At 35.2% G+C, this 22,377-nt stretch overlaps 1 protein-coding gene across 5 annotated transcripts in view; it reads left to right on the top strand.

Annotated features, from left to right (window-relative positions):
* Positions 1-4,148: 4,148 nt before the first annotated feature.
* Positions 4,149-22,377, top strand: part of LOC106869361 (organic anion transporter 3) — a 25,048-nt gene continuing 6,819 nt past the window's right edge. For 2 of the 5 annotated variants that reach the window (XM_052971582.2, XM_052971585.2), the window contains exons 1-7: positions 4,149-4,488; positions 7,775-7,986; positions 10,736-10,966; positions 12,696-12,898; positions 13,836-14,171; positions 14,693-14,827; positions 21,943-22,028. In XM_052971582.2, the coding sequence (XP_052827542.2) occupies positions 4,350-4,488; positions 7,775-7,986; positions 10,736-10,966; positions 12,696-12,898; positions 13,836-14,171; positions 14,693-14,827; positions 21,943-22,028 (1,342 nt within the window). In that variant the 5' untranslated portion in view covers positions 4,149-4,349. The remainder of the gene's footprint in view (positions 4,489-7,774; positions 7,987-10,735; positions 10,967-12,695; positions 12,899-13,835; positions 14,172-14,692; positions 14,828-21,942; positions 22,029-22,377) is intronic. The other 3 variants (XR_016243607.1, XM_014915086.3, XM_052971584.2) reach the window with 2 other exon arrangements.

The following is a 22,377-nucleotide window of genomic DNA, read 5'->3' as shown; positions in this document are numbered from 1 at the left end:
CCATACCAGAAAAAACCGCTCGTGATTGGGATGCTAGAAAGAGGTCATCAACGACCCAACCACAAAGAAAAATAATGTTCTCCAGAAAAAAGCGTTTTGCGAAATTTTTTCTGGAGAACATTATTTTTCTTTGTGGTTGGGTCGTTGATGATCTCTTTCTAGCATATAGGATGTCCACTTAGTGGTCATCCCTTCTTATACACATATACACACACACACACACACACACACACACACACGCACACACACACACGCACAAACACACACACACACACACACACATTTATATAGACACACACATATACACACATACACATGCACACACGCACACACACACATACATATACACACGCATATATATATACACACACACATATACACACACAAAGATATCTATATATGTACATGTTCATATTTGTGCACACATGCACACACCACACATACATAAGTACACATTATGATTTTAAAAAATAATTAATGTAATTAAAGCTTCATCTCTTTGGTTAAATAAATTTTGAAAGTTTTGGTCATTTTAGCCACTACTCTTGATATTTTTTTCCGAGTATTTGTCCTTCAGACTGCAAAAAGAAATTCTTTTTTGTTTTTTAAAAAAAGTACACAATGCTGTCACAATAAAAAAATTCTTCTTTCTTCTCCCTTGCTTGACAAACCCCAGAAAATTCTTTATAAAAAGAACAAGAAATCTAAATTTGAACCATTTTTTGATAAATCCGATAACTGAAGAAGGCGCTAAAAAATGTAAGTAGTATGTAACTAAAATATATATATATATATATATATATATATATATATATATATATATAGAATCCTCCAGCATTCTGACTACCTTATTATTCTAAATATACAATACCTGTACATCCCCCCCCCTTCACCCCTCCCCTCCCCTCCCCCTCCCCCTCCCCTCCCCTCCCCTCCCCTCCCCTCCCTCCCCTCCCCCTCCCCTCCCCCTCCCCTTCACATCCCCTCCCCTCCCCCGCCCTCTCTCCCCCTCCCCACCCCCTATCCCACCCTCCACCCCTCCCCCTCTCCTCCCCCTCCCTCTCCCCCCTCTCCCCTCTCCCCCTCTCTCCCTCTCTCCCCCTTTCTCCCCCTCTCTCCCCCTCTCTCCCCCTGTCTCCCCCTCTCCCCCCTCTCCCCCTCTCTCCCACCGTCTCTCCCCCTGTCTCTCCCCCTGTCTCTCCCCCTGTCTCTCCCCCTGTCTCTCCCCCTGTCTCTCCCCTCCCTCCCCTCCATCATCCCTCCCCCTCCCTCACCCCCTCACCCCCCTCCCCCCTCCCCCATCCCCCTCTCTCCCTCCCCTCCCTCCCTCCCCCTCCCCCTCCCCCCTCTCGCCCCCTCCCCCTCCCCCTCCCCCCTCTCGCCCCCTCCCCCTCCCCCTCCCCCCTCCCCCTCCCCCTCATCCCTCTCTCCCCTCTCTCTCCCCTCCCCCTCCCCCCTCCCCCTCCCCCCTCAAATAGTTTTGTCCACCCAAAATTTTAACTTCAGTCTTCGAAGCACAATTATGAACATATACTTTTCTTTAATGGGAAATGGCTTGGAATCAATCTTTAACCAATGTATATCATAATGAGCCTGAATCGGAAGTGGTTCTAATGATTTAACTGCATCTTAAAGTTTAGTCTCTTCAGTCAGTACGTACGTTATTATTTCTGTGGCGCTTGTTAAGCTACGCAGATGATAACGGTGTGTACATGTAGCTAATATTTTATCGCCTTTTTTTTTCAGCTACCATCATGATTTTGTCTGTTTTTTGGTAAAACGTTTACCAAGAACAATGAAGCTGAGAGTTCTTTTTGTTTTTGTTTTATGCATCCTGTACTTCTGTTTCGGATTACTATGATCGAAGATGTATTAAAAATATTACTTCACTTACGAAATATTATACAGGAATTTCTTGTCAGAACTTTTGTTGTAATGCAAAAACTAGCATTAATATTTATGTAACGATATTCTTCTACAGTTTACAATATATACCACTGATCAGGATTTTCTATCAATCAATACAGAAAATAGATAGATTTTTAATCAAATATTAATTGCAAAATATATAGAATTGTGCTCATGTTCCTTTAGACAGTAAACAACAATTAGTTAATTCTGAGTTTAAACTGCTCTTCAAAACTGTTAGGTTGTTCCGAAAATAATGGCCGCTCTAAGTGTTGTATTTTGAAACGCAACTTTATCATAGTATTTCAATTAGATTTTAGACGATTTTCGATAAGACTAGTAATCTCGTTTATCGATGTTCACGAGGTGCATAAATGTTCACGGCTCATACTTTGACTAATCAAAACATATCTATTGTTAATTTTCCCAGCATAAGATTATGTTTCTGAAATCGCTCAATATTTTCGGAACAACCCAATATAAAGCCTGAGCGCTGTCTGTGTTTTCTGGTGAACTATATTACCAATATTCACGAAACTCACCTCTAGATAGGAAATGGAATAGAAGTTATTGCAATATTCAAATTTATTGAAATCCGAAAACAAATTAGATGATAATTAAAAACACAACATACAGGGGCAGAAACCACATGTTCAAAACTATAAGGCCATGTTGAATAATGTTGCAGAAACCACGCAAAACAGGGGAATTATGATATATTTCAATGATAAACTCATATAATACATCAACAATGTTTCTGAATTACTTCGAAGACACGCGATTTTATACTCTCAAGTAACTTCTGCAGCAGGTCAAGTGGAAGCTCTTCCCAAGTCTTCTTTATTGCCGTTTCAAGTTCATGAGCAGATGAATACTGCTTTCCTTCGCTGTACACAGCAATCTTGATGTATTCCCAAGCATTTTTATAGGATTAAAGTCGGGACTCCCTACAGGTCATGATGTGACTTCAATCCCAACTGCATGGAAAAATCCAAAGGTGTCTTTGCTTTATGAATAGGAGCATTGCTCTGTTGAAATATGTATTTCTCGTCATGTAGTAGCCTTCCTCTTTCTTCGTCAATGTGAGCCCCGTTCAACATATCCATGTATCGTGTAGCATTGAAACGGCAGTCCCTGATAACAAGTGACAGCTTCCCATTGACAGATATTGCTTCCCACACCATAAGATCATCTCCGGTGTTCTACCTCTTGGAATAAGTATAATTTTGCATACATTTATCTGCCCAGTAATACTTATAAATGCCGGGTCCATTCACCATCCCACCTCTGATGGTGCCGAACAAAATCCAATCTAACAGCTTTGTGGGAAAGGGACAATGGCGGACGTCCCAGTCGCTTTTTAAGGTGGAAAACACGGCTCAAAATCACTCTTCTTACAGTGGATGTTGAAGCTCCTGCTCTTGCTGAATCTTTGGTTTTGGAAACAGAAGAGCAGCGTGACTTCTTCACAGTGCTGACAATGGCCCTTTCTGATGTAACCTTCGGATGCCCAACAGCATGAAGCCTGTTGTAGCTGTCAGGATCTTTCAGAAAATTGTCCAGTGGCGTTCTGCTTCGCCGAATCTTATCGGCAATCTTCCGGTTACTCTTTCCTCCCGCTTTCAGTGCAAGAATCTTCCCTTGTTCAATTTCAGAAAACTTTGTAGCTTCAGACATACTGGAAAAATAATCTGGATCACGGAAAATACGATTGAGTCAAATATTTTTCCGAAACAATCTGGAAAGAAATGAAAATGTATTAGTGACTACACTTTTGAAATGTTGATGTGGTAGGGAAAATTGGAAAATCAGGTGTTGTAATGTGATAATAAAGGTACAAGTTTAACATTTCAAAGTATTCACGAAATACCCATTTACAATATATTATGCCCCCCACCCTTCAATACAGAGCTAAATTTCTAAATAACTTTCAAAAAACATGTGAATGTATAGTTTTGAATAGTAGTGTAGGTTAATTTCGAAATTATATTCTGCTGCATTTTTTTTTAGATAATATATGTTTAACGAAATCATATGCGTAGGAATACAACTGTAATTTACATATCATAATGCTGTTGGAATTATCAGTGTTGTATTATGTATAAATCAAAGAACTTGTACTTTGTCAAAAATAGTTGATTAATTTTGTTAAAAGCATCACAGATTTTATGCAAAGGACCATTTGAATGAATCGATTTGACTACACAATTAGGATTTATCTTATTACGCCGTATGTATGATTAACAACTATTATACTCTCAATTGTCTAAACCTGGTTCTGATATGGTGTGAATTCATTATGTAAATCATAATATTTATATCCGGTGTGACATTTTAATTGGCGTTCTACCAATTTTGACACTACTCAAAAATAATATTTAAGAAACACGGAAAAGAAAACCAAAGAAAAGAAAGAATAAACAAAGACAGAAACGAACAAGATGAAGCCTTCTCAGATTGATGTCGATGGAATTATGACTTCTTTGGGAGATTCCAAATATTTCCACACCACTCAATACATAATACTTTGTATTCCTATACTTTTAGTGTCAACTAACAGCTTCTTCTACGTATACTTTGGTATGTATAATGATTGCGTGTGTGTGTGTTTGTGTGTACATGTATGTATGTATGTATGTATGTATGTATGTATGTATATACGTATGTATGCATTCTATTCTTTTGCTTGTTTCAGTCATTTTACTGCGACCATCTGGAGCATCACCTTGAAGGGTTTTACTAGAACGAATCGACACCACTACACTTTTTAAATCCTAGCACGTATTCCATCGGTCTCTTTTGCCGAAGCGTTAGTTTGCGGGGACTGAAACACACCGACACAGGTTATCAAGCTGAGAGGGGGTACAAAACAGACACAAAATTCACAGATGCATATATATATATATATATATATATATGACGGGCTTCTTTCACTTTCCATCTAAAAAATACACTCACACGGTTCGAGCGGCTCGAGGCTATAGAAGACATTGCCTAAAGTGCCACGTAGTGGGATTGAACCAGGAATCATGTTGGTAGGGAAAGAAGCTTCTTACCACTTCTTACCTGCGCCTATATGTATAATTCCATCGACATCAATCTGAGAAGGCTTGTCTGTTCATATTACCTATGTACTTATCTGTCTGCATGTCTATCTGTTTTCTTTCATATTCATTTGCCTACATATCAAATCCAAATATATGTATATATATATATATGTATGTATGTATGCATGTATGTATGTATGTATGTATGTATGTATGTGTGTGTGCATGTGTACGCCTATATGTATATGTATATGTATATGTATATGTATATGTATATATATATATATATATATATATATATATATATATATATATATATATATATATATATATATATATATGATTATATATATATATATATACATACATAAATACATAATTTAATAACCACAGTATACATTTTTATGAGCTGCTAATAGTTCCATGTGATGAAAACATCTGAGACAGTATTTTATGAAACTGTTACTAGCTCATAAAAATATATACTGCGTTTATTAAATAATATTTATCTCCCACAAGACAGAGTACTTCTTTTTAGTTGACCTTACCATTACGGAACAGTACATTGTATATATATATATATATATATATATATATATATGTATGTATGTATGTATGTACATTTCTACAATAACCAATTGGCCAGCGTTACAGTATAAGGAACTTGCCCATGAAGCCATGTAAGGAGATCGAAGTCAAGTCATTGTGATTTCGGAGCGACGGTCTTAACTACTTGTTCCTTCCAGTGTCCATTCTTTTTTGTACTAGCACAAAAAAGAAAAACATGAAAAAGAAAAAGATACATATTTAACCATGCAAAAGGATTTTAAGGTCAGATTCAAGAATACATTGTGTCAGACTGTTATTGTGTGAAGTTTAAAACATGGTGAAACATCGTTATCACCCAAATGTTATTCCCTTTGACTATTTGAAACTATGCCTTTGAAAATACACCCATGTATCTGTGATGTATATAACATGTCTATGCTTCTTGTTGTTCGCCAGTTGGTATTGTTTTTGTTATTGTTGCCGCTTTGTGTTAAACGTGGTGTTTCGAAGTCTCATCCAGAGATCTCAAGAAACAACGTTAGGTATTTTTTTTTACAGTAGGTATTATATATGAGTAGCAATGATATATTTCATGAACACAGACCATAATCTGTCATTTAAGATTTCGTTAAAAGTTTGTGGTAATATTTACGAGTTTAAAATGTTTTGAAAAGTTAAAATACGCTCAGGTTAACAATATCTGGCTGCACTCAACTTTTTGTTGTTCTGATATCTTAGGATTTTCTCGTATTTGATCATAATATTAAAGAGCGTCAGCGCAACTACCGTCCATTATTATTATTATTATTATTATTATTATTATTATTATTATTATTATTATTATTATCATTATTATTATTATTATAATTATTATTATTATTATTATTATTATTATTATTATTATTATTATTGTTGTTGTTGTTGTTGTTATTATTATTATTATTATTATTATTATTATTATTATTATTATTATTATTATTATTATTATTATTATTATTATTATTATTTATGGTTTCTTTTCATCATAACTTTATTTCAGCTGCCTTAGTACTGGGCATCCTCCGGAGGCCAAGAGTAGCAAGGGCACTTTTGTTTTGCTATGCATGCTAAAATTATCCCCACATTTATTTAAATGTAGTATATGAGCTGTACCCATCAAGGTTAACTTTTGTAGTTCACGGAGACTGGAGTTACCAGAAAGCTCCCTTCTTTATCATTCCCAACGCACCAATTGCTACTGGCATTATCGTTAATTTGTAGGCCAAGAAACTTTTTAAATTTCTGACTAAGCTTCATGACTGAAGCTTGCTTGGAATCTTCATGCTTCAGTGTAGTTCGTAAGAGCACATCACTTGTTGTTGTCGTCGTCGTCGTCGTCGTCGTCGTCTTCATATCATCATCATCATCATCATTATTATTATTAATTGTTCCTTTGCACAACTTCTAACGGTGCCAGCTGTTCACTACCAGTGAACTAAGGTAACACCCCTTAATTTTCGAGTACCGTTCGGAGTATTCGAGCGGTTTCAACCAGTGCTGTTCTGTTTTCTGCAGCTCCTATTTGTCCCATGTACTTCTCAAGATTTTTACTCACTGTTCCTAGGGCTCCGACAGTTATTGGTACTACTACCACCTTTTTCATCGATCACAACTGCTTAATCTCTCAAGCTAACCTGTCATATCTATCGGCTTTTCATTTATTATTATTATTACTATTATTATTATTATTATTATTATTATTATTATTATTATTATTATTATTATTATAGTTGTTGTTTTGTGAGAGGGCAGCGCATGCCATCAAAGTGACACTGGGGTACAAATATAGGAAACCCAGCCCATCTCGCTCAGTGTTCCTGAATAAGGGTTGTTTAAGGATGTTGAATAAAACACCCATGTATCCAAATGTGACTTATCCAAACCCGAAAGAATTCCTCTCATCACTATTATTATTCATTTCAAATTTTGCAACATGGTCAGCAAGCTCGGGGAAGGGGGTTAATCAATTAGATCTAAGCATCGACGAGAACGATCTGAGGAGTCTCTTCTGGAGGATCTTCGGGTCAAAGATCATGGACAATTTCCAAAAGTCTTTGGCATGGCAGTGCTACAGGGAGACATTGTCTGTTCGAAACAAGGTATGGAAGTGCCAATAACCAAACCTGCCCGATTTGCTTTCCTTATTGAACTACTTTACCGTTGAATAAAGTCCTTCTAATTCTTGCTCACTCCTAGTACTGTTTCATATGTTGAGGAAACCTGTTTTACAGCCACCACACCTGGATATAGATGTAATAATCTGACAGAGTTTCAGCTCAGTCAATACAACATATCGATCAATGAAGAAGACAATCTAATATATGATAAGTGCTCCATAGACATCATCAATACGAATGGAGAGGTTACAGGTGAAAACCGAACCCTGGACTGTCTGAATGGTTATCATTACATCCCACCAGTTAATAAATCCATAGTGTCACAGGTAGGTTGAGTTCTGTTACAGAATTTAAACTTTTGTTTTATTAATTCACAGTTAATTTGTGTTAGTGTAAGCTTTACATTATATTATATCTTAATTGTCTGAAGGAAACAATATGGAACGTCCTAGAACATGACCTGAAAAAATTGACATGACCGTCACAGCCCTCAAATGGAAACCAAAGCTTCAATGCGAATGAAGTGAAATCCATTATTAGCAAAATACATATATGATTAAGTTTACGAACAAATAGGGGCTTATTTAAGTGTGATTTACATGTCTTGGCATTTTTAGATAAATCTCTGTTTCAGCAAATTGTCTTTTATAGTTCTTTTTATTATAGGCACAAGACCTGAAATTTTCAGGCTTGTCGATTACATCGTCCCCAGTACTCACCTACTACAAAATTTATTGACCGCGAAAGAGGTCAATAAACTTTGGCAAAATTTTAACTCAGAACGTAAAGCCGGAAGAAATACGGCTAAGCATTTTTTCCGGCAAGCTAACTATTCACTCAGCTCGATGCCTTCATTCCATCTTTTATAATAGTTTCAAATTTTGGCAGAAGTCCAACAGGTTTTGAAGAGGGGATGATTCTGTAAACTACTAAACAAAAAGGCATCTCTAAAAAAGAGAGATGATTTTATAGCAAATCGTATAGAGGTCAGTCAGTTTTAGTTTACTTTTTTGATATGTTAAATATTACATTTAGGTGATTTATACTGTATTTAGAGTTTCATTCTTTGCTGATATTTTTGTCCATTTTAACAGTTTAGTCTCAGCTTAGTTTCGATCACAATAATAAATACCTTCAAATTACGCATAAACAACAGCTAATTTAATAGTTGTTCTTAATTTATATTTGCAATTAGTATATCATTTCTTTAAAGAAAGCCTTGCAAGAATTATCTCCTTCTGGTAAAATATTACCCACTTATGACATATATAGATGTATGTCATAAGTAGGATAACAGCTCTCTCTTAATGAATATATACTTCACAAGAAACAATTCCGGAGAAAGCCACTGTTTACGACATTTAACATTTCTATAGAAGATCCATTTTTTCGTCACCAGCCACAAGTCTATCCAAAAAGGGTGAAATGAGTTCGCGAGAATGGAGAGAAGAGTAGGTGTCAACTCGGGATTGACGGATGCTTTCGGACAATTCATGAGGCACCCATTTTCCAAGTTTAGTAACCTTTCCAAGTTGTTGAAGATGACGATAAATAGTTGTATGGTTTGAACTAAGCCTTATTGCCAATTCTTCAACTGATAATGCAAGATTTTGTTCAAGTAATGCCTCAAGGAGCTTATCATCAAACTCGACTGGACGTCCTGTTCGATCTTCCTCTTCAAGGCTGAAACCTCCGCTTCTGAATTTTGCAAACCATCTTCTGCAAGTTCTTTCATTCAAGAATTCTTTCCCGTAAACTGAGTGTATGTTTCGAGTCGCTTCGGCTGCAGAGTTTCTTCTTTGTACTCATAAAGCATTATGTGCCTTAAATGCTCTTTGGATACTTCCATGTTAGAAAGGGTTTTAATCAAAGAAATTTTAATTCTATTATTCTGTAAAATAATATTTAATTAGTTTAAATGTACATAAATGCATAAAAATAATTTTAAAATTTCATTAGACATCCTAAAATACTATTAAATTTCATTCAATTTTAAAAAAGATGAAATCGGACAGAACTTATGGGATGACCTGATATATATATATACATATATATATATATATATATATATATTTGACAGGAAGGACAACAAAAGAAAAAAGAGACCTCGATATTATGCAAATAGAGGAATTTATCTGTAAAAATATGTGACACTTACTCAATAGCGTTTCGAATTCTTCCAAACCTTGTCACATATTTTTACAGATATATATATATATATATATATATATATATATATATATATATATATATATATATATATATATATATATATATATATATATATGTATATACATACATATATATATTTATTTATGTAGTATCGTGGATTAGAAAAGCTGAAATAAGTTTAAATATTACAATGCCTGAAGGCGGTGAGCAGGCAGATTCGTTTTGCTGAGGTCGATTTTGACTTTCCTCTTTTCGGGGTCGATAAGATAAATACCAGTTGAGTATTATGCTCGATGTAATGGACATATCTCCTGGACCTAAGTTGCTGGCCTTGTGTGCCAAAATTTCAAATTAATGTAACACATCCTGGCTGCGGGTAAAGCAAGAACAATATGAGTACATCCTTTCTATACTTTCGATGTGCATGTAAAAAGTGGAGGCTATCATCAAATGGGCCATTTTACGATGTGTCCAGCGCTCCTTAGAGAAAACATAACCGGTTTCCTTTTATATCTATCTATCTATCTATCTATCTATCTATCTATCTATCTATCTATCTATCTATCTATCTATCTATCTATCTATCTATCTATTTATCTATCTATCTATGTTGTGTATGTATCTCTCACTTTCTTTCGTTATTTCGTTAAATGCTCTTTGGATACTTCCATGTTAGAAAGGGTTTTAATCAAAGAAATTTTAATTCTATTATTCTGTAAAATAATATTTAATTAGTTTCTTTCTCTCTGTCTGTCTGCCTGGCTCTATATATATACATACATATACATACATATATATGTTTGTGTTTGCACATATGTGTGTGTGTGTGTGTGCATGTGTGTGTACATGCACAGAGAAATCGTTGTAATTCGGCCTAGTTGTAAAATCCGTTTGTCATTGCAGTGGGATCTGGTTTGTAACAAAGAAGGATTTGCTGAATCTACCCAAATATCTTTTATCGCGGGTCAGATGATGAGTGCTTTGACAGCACCTTATTTGATTGAAAGATTTGGACGGAAACCTGTGCGAGTGTCAAGCAATGCCTTGTTGATAATCTTCAACTTATTCGGTGCATTTTCGCCATTCTACTCCTTGTTTGCAGCTACGAGATTTTTCATTGGAATGCTAACAGAAGTAAAGTCAATTATAATACATCTCTTAACACACACACACACACATTCAACAGATTGCACAAAAACCTAGAAGTACTTGGTTTCACGGGGAAAAAGCAAAAGAAACTGTCGCGGATTCTCCGAATCCAATCTATTAGTGGTACAGCGAGGGTTTGTAAGACATTCCAAATGTTTTTCATGATTCATATGTGAATAAATTGCACATACTTGGATGTATGCATCGAAAGTTCAACCAACACGCCAACTCAACCACGTACTTAAAAACATCGGGAGCTGTCTTTGTTGACAACCGACTTGACCTCTTAAGAACTTAAATAAAACTCCAAGAAAAATCATACATACATACTCCAAGAAAAACCATCCATCCTTCTATCTATCCATATATATACATGTATAAATATAACCACCAATTTTGTTATCTAATCTCCAATGCTGGAACTTTTGCATGATAGAAACTAACTCTCATATTCTTGAAAATATGTTAAAAAAAGAAAAGGACATGCATACATGTACACACACACACACACACACACACACACACACACACACACACACACACACACACACACACGCACACACACACTCATACTCACATATAGTAATCCCTCGACTATCGTGGGTGTTACGTTCCAAAATCTCCCGCGATAAATTAAAATCCGCGAAATAGAAGTTGAATGTAGAGGGTTTGTAGGACACAGTGTGAGACGATTGCTGTTATCGTTAGGCCTAACTCATCGTAAGGTAAATACCACCATGACCGATATCCAAAATACAGTGGAGAAGGCTAGCCACTGGATTTGGTTAAAAAGAGACGATGAGCAATGGCTAGAGAAATATTGAGCTTTGTTTTTTAATAACCAGTTGATCTAGCAAGCGGTGCCTCATATCAGAGAGGGGGGCCGGTGCGCATTGATGCCGTCGAGAGGTAGGCCCCGAAACGGCGCGCATTCTTTCCTGATGACCCCATACACTTGCTGGCTTCCGGTATGCGGAGTTCTCGACTGGTAGCACTTGCATATGCGAGTTGTTTGCAAGACATCTGTATATTTTTAAAAATTATATTTATAATTTTTTCATATTTATATTATTATTATATATATATAAAACAACACATCGGACGTAAGCTTAAATAATAAACCGTGATAGGTGAACCGCGATATGGCGAAGGATTACTGTAAACATTTATACATATATGTTCTTAATTGTATCAGATTTGTATTTAAAGAATGTGTTTGCATGAAGCGTATAAAGCACAAGTCATCGTTAAAATGTGCCAACTGTAATATAACTTGGAGAGATGATGTCCTTACAACATATATCATTTATACTCCGTTACAAATCCTCATTTAGAATGGCAGTGTGGTACTTTGCTTGCCATAGCGAATTACACGTATCCTATGGTATTTATTTGCAACAGGGTGGAATGTTAATATGGTAAATAACTGTCTGGTTGACACATACTGCATAGTTGCCATGACATATACGTACAACCAACTAACTTGTAGAATATGACCCGATCAACTTGGCAATCTTCAACTTTAGAAATACAATATATTGTTAATTAAGCATATAACATTGATTTGTGATTTACGTGAGATTTATTTCTTTGAAATAAATCACACGTTAAAATTCCAACAATCTTCAGTACTGGAAAGAATTATGTACATGTTGTAGTATCTTATCCATCTACAATTTACGTTAGAAATTTTCTTTACTATTTTCTTTTTCAGGCATTTGTTCTCGGATCTGCAGCTCTGATTTGTGAATTATACCCTAAGAAAAAACGTGTCATTATGTCTGGTATATTTATGAATCTTTGGAGCCTCAGTAATGGTCTTGTCGGGATCATAGCCTATATGTTGAAGGATTACAGTTGGAACACGTTATTCCTATTTAATGCTGCCTTCTCGGGATATTTTATCGTGGATTTCTTGTAAGGACCAGATTTTTACCCACCACACACACAATTACACGATAAGAATCTAGAATTTGCAAGAAAATGCTTTCACACAAATGCGATAGACCTGAGAATAGTAATGGCTGTAAGAAAACTCTGCCCCGTGGAAAAGGATTAATTTGGTTTTCAAGAAATTAGAAACAACAAACTCACTTGACGGATGTGTGGGTTCTATAACGTCTATATATGCGAATTATTCCTGTAGCATATACTCGACCTATTAAAGAATATGATCACTAGTTGCAACATCGATTTGAACATAGAGGAAGTTTTAGAAGTGTCGCATCGTAATGATGGTCATGCTAGATACATTTACAAAGTGAATAGCTATTGTCAATAACCTAAGGCTTAAAGTATATGTAGCTAGCACTCTAACCTAGACTTCTTTGATGTACTTCTTGGTTTAAAATCAAATATTTGCAAACTTTTCCACAAGCAATATAATTCACTTTTCCCATCTTCATGTCTTCTATACTCTATAATCTATACTCATATCATGTCTCACTAATCCTCAGTTTGTTCTGAGTAGTCATATTCGTTGTGCCTAATGAAAGAAGAAGGCACAAATCTGCATACATTGAAGAATCGCATTGTAGATCAGATGCAGATGGCTTCTATGCAAAACTTAAGTAGCATGCTTGTATAAAATTAGTACAGGATAGCTATCACTTTTATATATTCATACGTACGTACATTCAAAGAACATATATTTCTAGTAGAGATGCTATCGAATGCAATACAATCTTAATTAATCTAAGCAGGATATTTAAACAATGAGATCATGCGTGCATACTTATACACACAGACACAAACACACTCATATACGCATACATACACATATATTCGCTGTATATTTTTCAGTACCATCTGACAACACACTTATTATCTCACATTTATCTCTCTTTGATTGCAGTTACCTGCAGGAATCTGTGCGGTGGTTAACTGCCACTTCGAAAATAAATGCAGCTGAGAGGATTGTCAAAAAGGCAGCTAAACAAAACAAAGTTGACTTTGACACTGTTTGGCATATTGCTTTAAAAGATACTTCAACACAACAAGCATCTAGTCCTGTGAACGAAACTAATCTCGACGGCCGAAACTGTGAGTCTAATGTCGAGGCAAACGTCAAAACAGTCGTCGATCATTCACAACAAGAAGTTGAAAAAGAAGCGCCAATGTTAGTAAAATTGCTTGTCATCTTCAAGTCACCCTATCTGAGGAAAGTTACCATCGTTATGTCTATATCATGGTTAGTTTCATCGAGTTATTTGTTCACCTTGTTTCAGTCCATCGCATAAGATGCTGAGGAATTTGGGCGGTGGTAAAATAACTATAGTATAAAGCTTTGATGTCAATTAGTTTATTATGGTTCTCCCAGCATTTCGTTTAAGAAATATCTCCTATAGATACTGAATATATAGAGCTTGTATTTGTGTGTGTTTTGTTGACGGTATGTGTGTGTATGTGTGTGTGTGTGTATGTGCGTGTGTGTGTATGTTTATGTGTGTCTGTGTGTATGAATGTGTCGATTAATGTGTTTGTATGTTTATGTTTCTTTCTGTCTGTCTGTTCTCTTGTCAAGAAAAGATTATTTATTCCATGCTTCCATGCGATAGAACAGTCGTTTAACATTGAAGTTGAGTTCTCTCTAACAACGTGTTATTAACTCTATTGTATTGTTTTAAAATCTGGGTTGGATGGTGGTTGTAACGTTAATGCCTTTCCGTAGTTCATTTGTAATTAATATATTTCTTTTCTTTGATTTTATAGGGCTGTAGACGTAACATCCGCAAGCAGTATTATGCTAATGTCGGAGATTCTTGGTGATAATGTTTATATCATCTACACTACGATATGTTTCTTGGATTTCTTTACTAATAGTGTTTACGTTTTATCAGCGAAAAGGTAAACGAAACGATTTATCAATATTCTGAGTGAATGAAACCATAAGCTAGACAGTTACAGCCATATGGCTGACACTTAGTGCTCCTCACTGACTTCACTTACATTGTTTAAAATCTCGCCGGTGTAAACGTTATTTTGTATTACCTGAAACTAATTCGTTATAGATTCTACTATCTATTTTCTTTTATACCCCTCTACATACCTTACTAATCTCCTTCAGCCACTGAAATAGTCAAATGATTTCCCTCAAATAATGACCATTCCCATTTTCACTATCTCGACCCTTAAATCTATAACCTTCATACAAACTAACACAAAGGTTACCATGCACATAGTTCCTAAACCACCCTTCCCTCTTCCTCCCACCTTCCACCTCTACTACTATGACTCCCTAATAGCCTTATTATTAACCCCTAACCTTGAAATTTATTTCTCCTTCCATTACTTTCTATCTAAATATCTCCCAACTCCTCCTAATACGCTTAGTTCACCACAAAATCATTTAATCTCCTTTCTGTCAAAACCCCAAATCTAAGACTTCTTCCCTGAAGACGGAGGTTGGTATTATCCGATGATGAAATCAATTTACAATCATTATTTTGGACCACAAAGCCACCAGAAACAGTTGTTGGACACATAAAATTCTTATTCAAACCCTTTAATTCCTGATATCATTTCTCTTCTGTGTAAGTCGGACCGTTTCATATGTAAACATATATACATTTTTTTGTATTAAATATATTCAATATTTTTTGTATATCGACTTGCCTAACTTCCTTATCCTTACATTTACTCCTCTACCTGCTCAAGTTTAAACCTCTTGAGCACTACTAAGTGTATTCTATACGGAGAATATCTGTTTCTCATCTCTCTCTCCCCCCTCTCTCTCTCCCCCCTCTCTCTCTCCCCCCTCTCTCTCTCCCCCCTCTCTCTCTCCCCCCTCTCTCTCTCCCCCCTCTCTCTCTCCCCCCTCTCTCTCTCTCCCCCCTCTCTCTCCCCCCTCTCTCTCCCCCTCTCTCTCTCTCCCTATACATATATATATACATATATATATATACACACACACACACACACACACACACACACACATATATATATATATATATATATATATATATATATATATATATATATATATGCGCGCAAGTATGGCTGTGTGGTAAGTAGCTTGCTTACCAACCACATGGTTCCGGGTTCAGTCCCACTGCGTGGCACCTTGGGCAAGTGTTTTCTACTATAGCCTTGGGCCGACCAAAGCCTTGTGAGTGGATTTGGTAGACGGAAATTGAAAGAAGCCCGTTGTATATATGTATATATATATATATGTATGTGTGTTTGTGTGTCTCTGTTTGTCCCCCCCCCCATCGTTTGACAACCGATGCTGGTGTGTTTACGTCCCCGTAATTTAGTGGTTCGGCAAAAAGGGACCGATAGAATAAGTACTAGGCTTACAAAGAATAAGTCCTGGGGTCGATTAGCTCGACTAAAGGCGGTGCTCCAGCATGGCCACAGTCTAATGACTGAAACAAGTAAAAGAGTAAAAGAGTATATAAGGACACACAGACAATGCTAACTAAAACCATTTTCCGTTCTTCTCATTCTGCTTCCTTCCTTCCTTCCTTCCTTCCTTCCTTTCTTCCTTCCTTCTTTCCTTCCTTTCTTTCTTTCTTTCTTTCTTTCTAGCCATGTCTCTTTGTGCGTATTCCATTCAAATTTTGCTGTAGAAATCCCTCAGCGTTCTGTACGTTAATTAAGTTATCGCTATTTAATTCGTAACCATCAAATCACCATCCATTCACACTGTTCTGGTAACTTACTGGTTGAAAATTTCCTCTTACATTATTTTATTCTTTTACTTGTTTCAGTTATTAGACAGCGGCCATGCTGGAGCATCGCCTTGAAGAGTTTTAGTTAAACAAATCGACTCCGGAACTCATTTTTTTTTAAAAACCAGCACTTATTCTATCGGCCTCTTTTTATCTTTTACCAAACCGTTTCGTTACGTGTACGAAAACAAACCAACAACGGTTGTCATGCGGGGTGGGGGGACAAATAAGAACTCAAAGACGACCATGCACACACTACAAGCAAACATATGCACACACTACAAACAAGCATATGCATACATACATATTATATATATATATATATATATATATATATATATATATATATATATATTTACATATATACATATATACATATATTCATACAGGTGAGCACAAAAATGCAAAACAAGGCGGAAAAATAGTACATGGATATCAAAGGTAGAGTTATATACGTTTTATTAAAGTTCCAAAATACTGAATTAAAATCGTGTTCGTATAGGATAGTCCTAAAGTCTTGTCACCCCCTACCGAAAATTAATACGAACGACTACCGAAAAGTAATAACAGCAATACTGGTTTCAGTATATTCAATCTCATTAACACTGACATTGTCGCACATCGAGAAGGTCTGTATGAACACCATCATTTTCGTGTTACAATGTGATGCAGCGCCATGTCCTGTGTGATATTTTACGAAGCTGTGCTTTGGTAATTGTTGCAATGGCTGCCGAAACAACGTCCTTCAATTGTTGGGTATTCTGATATCGCTCCAGTGAAACTCTCCTCTTCATAATAGAAATTTAAAACAATATTTACAGGTGGTGACAAGACTTTCGGACCACCTTGTGCATGTAATGTAAAGTTATGTGATATAATTCAAATACACGAATAAGCTTTTGAATTTGATAGGGTGGCAGGTTACTAAAATATAACTGTGTAATTTTCGTTACAAGTTGGGTGGTAGGGGGATGGGAAAATCAAACACTAAAGTATAAATATAAAAGTAAAGATAAGGAAAATAAAGTAAAATTATGATAAGATCAAGAAAACCTTACGTGGAAGTGGTGATGGGGGGTACTCAAAAAATAAATAATAATTAGTAAGATAGCAAGTCAGGTGTTAAAAAATGGAGTTAAATTAAAATGGTAATATATGGGAAGAGATTTACATGCGTACATGTACATATGTACATGTTCAGATAGACACAGCCATGTAAGAAAATACATAGACAGCTGCCTCTACACGTTACCAGTAAAAAACTGTGCATGTATGTATAAAACATTAATGTATAAAAAATACGCTGAAGTATTCAGGATTCATACAAGTAGTTGTAAATGTACCTAAATAAATTACGAAATATATCTAATTTAAGGAGTATGAAACCAGAGAAAATTGAATAATAAAATAAAATAATGATATTGTTAGAGAAAAGATGAATAAAAAGTGTTGGGAAGCAGGATAATTGGTGAGTTGGTCATGCAATGCCTTCACTTCGTACTATAATAGTTAAATTTTTATTTGATTGGGTGACATGTTATCAAAATATTACAGTGTAATTTTCGTTACAAGTTGGGTGGTAGGGGGTGGGAAAATCAAACACTAAAGTATAAATATAAAAGTAAAGATAAGGAAAATAAAGTAAAATTATGATCAGATCAAGAAAACCTTACGTGGAAGAGGTGGGGGTACTTAATTTGTGACTGTGTAGGATTGAAGCTAAAATTTCAAAACATATAAAATAAGATAGAATAAAGTTGGAATTTAGAATTTCAAATTTTAAGATTAAAAACTTTCAGTTGGCAAGAGTAGTGGATAAAATATAGTTCGGCGGGAAAAGATGGGGTGGGTGTTCGAAACTATCTAAAAGTGAGATAGCTTATGGCGTTTCTGTATGCTTCGTCCCTATTCGGGGCAGCCTTTTCCAAGACAGTCCAGTGGATTTTAAATGATGAAGACTGCATTTCTTTTAAATACTACATATGTTTCGCCTAGTACGTCACAGATCTGTTTTCTGGGTTTATAAAATAATTTTTATGCTGGTACCAACCCAAGTTGAAAGAATTCTGTATCGAGCCTGTAAATGTTCTATATTCATTCATTTTATCCATCTGGACTTTGACTCTGTAAACACCACCTTTTGTCAAAAATTACATTTTGGGATGTTTTCTTCAGTCGTACCGTTTGTATTCTTTAAAATCTTTACGTTGCGTGGATTTACATGAGAATGGAAATTATTGCAACAACAACAGTTGACCTTAAGTGTTCTTCTGTTGAAGATTCTATGGTGTTTGTGACTGGCTGGAAACTGTCTTGATATTAAGTTCAAAAAATTCTTACCCACGTTAGTCTTAACGATAATGTTGAAAGTTGATTTGAACCACAAGCTCCTTCTAGATCTAGTCTAGGGGCTCTATTTTGGCTACCTTCGCTACGAATTATATAGCCTCCAAGAATCCATTTCAATGTAGAGCATCAGTATAGTACGGGGTGAGGGGCATTTCAGAAGGCTGCTTCGTCCGAAGATGATGATGAAATCCGCTTCATATGCGCGTGTCTACGTATATGAGCGTTACCCACCTCTTTTACCATGTGTATACTTACGTATGTGGGCGAGTGTTTGTATATATATATATATATATATATATATATATATATATATATATATATATATATATATATATATATATATATATAGTGGATAAAGTATAGTTCGGCGGAAAAAGATGGGGTGGCGGGCATTTCATAATTCATGTATGTGTGTATGTACGTATATATATATATATATGTATATATATATATATATGTATATGTAGGTATTTCTATGTTCATATATCTCTATGTGTATATTTATATAAGTATATATATATGTATGTGTGTATTTATATAAGTATATATGCATGTGTATGTATGAGTATATATATATATATATATATATATACACACACACACATAATACATGCATATATATATATATATATATATATATATATATATATATATATATACATGTATATGTAAACATACATATATATGGTTACATTCATTCATTTATTTTTTTTATTTTCATTTTTATTTTTAATTTTTATTTCTATTATACATATAATTTAGGCCACCCACCCCTAAAAATGTTTCTAGATATTTTCGTCCAGAGACGTCTAAACACCAGTTGTTTCCCCACCTCTTTCTTTACCTTGTATTTTTCCTTCAATTCTTTCTTTTACGTTCTTTTTTTCCACTCCCTACCCGCACTGTCTTGTATGGCCATCATTATTATTCCTTCCCTAAGGCGGTGAGCGGGCAGAAACGTTAGCACGCCGGGCGAAATTAGCGGTATTTCGTCTGCCACTGCGTTCTGAGTTCAAATTCCGCCGAGGTCGACTTTGCCTTTCATCCTTTCGGGGTCGATAAATTAAGTACCAGTTACGCACTGGGTCAATGTAATTGACTTAACCCCTTTGTCTGTCCTTGTTTGTCCCCTCTGTGTGTAGCCCCTTGTGGGCAGTAAAGAAATAGGTATTTCGTCTGTCTTTACGTTCTGAGTTCAAATTCCGCCGAGGTCGACTTTGCCTTTCATCCTTTTGGGGTCGATAAATTAAGTATCAGTTGCGTACTTGCGTCGATAGATTAAGTACCAGTTGCATGCTGGGGTCGATATAATCGACTGGCCTCCTCACCCAGAAACTTGGATCTTGTGCTTAGAGTAGAAACGATTATTATTCCTTCCCTTTTCTTTTCTGCTTTCTGTCTTATGCTTATAGATTTATATGTATGCAGATAGAAACACATGAGTATGTATATGTATGAATATTCGTACGCCTTTATACTTGTATATTTTATGTGTTTGTGTGGATGTGTCTATGTGCGAATGTGTCTATGTGCGGATATATCTATGTGTGAGTGTCTATAGTTTTGCGAGTATTTATATATTTGTAAGTAGATATACCTGCACATGTCTCCATGCATGCATATGTATTTGTACATCGTAAATTCATTAATGTAACTTCCCATTTATTATTATTATCATTATTTTTATTATTATTATTATTATTATTATTATTATTATTATTATTATTATTATTATTATTATTATTAATTAATTAATTAATTAATTAATTACGCCCTGGGGTCTACTTAATCCATTTGTATGTCCTTGTTTGTCCTCTCTATGTTTAGCACCCTGTGGGCAATAAAGAAATTAAACAATATTATTATTATTATAATTTTAATTTAACTCTATCTTTTAACACCCGTCTCGCTATCTTACTAATTATTATTTATTTTTGAATAATCACAGCCGATCCTATCATAATTTTAATTTTATTTTTCTTATCTTTACTTTTATATTTATAATTTACTGTTTTCACATACCCTGTCACCCAAATTGTAACGAGAATTACACCATTATATTTTGAAAACTTGTTACCCGATCAAATTTTAATTTTTATACGTGTTTTTGAATTATATCACATCATATATACAATCATCACGTTGATACAGTATTTATCACAACTGTTTCACGAGCTGGAACTTTGAACTGTGAGAGACAGCTCTGTGATAATTTTGCAGCTTTAATAAAAATTATATATATATCCGGGTGTATGTATATGCGTATGTGTATGTATGTATATATATATGTGTACAGATGTATATGCATGTGTATATATATGGGTGTGTGTGTATGTATGTGTGTGTATATTTATATGTATCTATATGTATGCACATATGTATATGTGTGTATGTGTATGTATATATATATATATATATATATATATACATAATTGATATTCAGTTGAATTAGGTACTTAAATCAAGGGGCCAAGGCAATTCGACACAGTTCACGACGCTCGAAGTTAGGCGAATAAATAGCAAATAAGTAACATGGATGTCCAGGTATCCGTGCATTACGACCCCGAAAAGATGAAAGGCAAAGTCGACCACGGCGGAATTTGAATTCAGAACGAAAAGCATTTCGCTCGGCGTGCTAAATTTTCAGTCAGCTCGCCGCCTTACAATAACGGCTAATTGTGATAACAATGAAATATCTTCCTGTAGTGAATGCGTACATTATCTATCTATCTATCTATCTATCTATCTATCTATCTATCTATCTATCTATCTATGTACCAATCTTATCATTCCATGTTTGTGTGTATGCGCATCTGAACACGACTATACGCGCACACACAGATGCCGTATTTAGTTGTGTATAAGATGCGTTCATGTTTCTCTTAATAATAGTGAAATATAATAAAATACGATTGTATCACAACTGATTTTTCTTCTTAGATTTGGTCACAAAGTAACTCTGGAATGTTTCAAGACATTTTCTGCCGTCTGTATTATAACAGCATCGCTGATAAAATTTCTGGCTGGTAACATACTTTTATTGTGTATTCTTTTGCTTATTTTAGTCATTAGGCAGCGGCCATGCTGTGACACCTCTTTGAAGAGTCTACTCGAACATATCGACCCCAGTAGAAATTTTTATAAAGTGTGGTACTTATTTTATCATTGACCTTTTGCTAAACCGATAGGTTATGGGAATCTAAACAAACCACCGCCGGTTGAGTGCACTTGCGCACACACATACACGCACGTGCACACACACACACACACACATATATGTATATATATATGCATACACCCACACGCACACACACACACACACATACACATATATATATATATATATATATATATATATATATATATATATATATA

This window comes from Octopus bimaculoides, chromosome 11 (assembly GCF_046866305.1).
Source record: "Octopus bimaculoides isolate indiv1 chromosome 11, ASM4686630v1, whole genome shotgun sequence".
NCBI classification, from domain to species: domain Eukaryota; kingdom Metazoa; phylum Mollusca; class Cephalopoda; order Octopoda; family Octopodidae; genus Octopus; species Octopus bimaculoides.
Note: the sequence above shows the minus strand (reverse complement) of the source record. Positions and strands in the feature narration are given on the sequence as shown.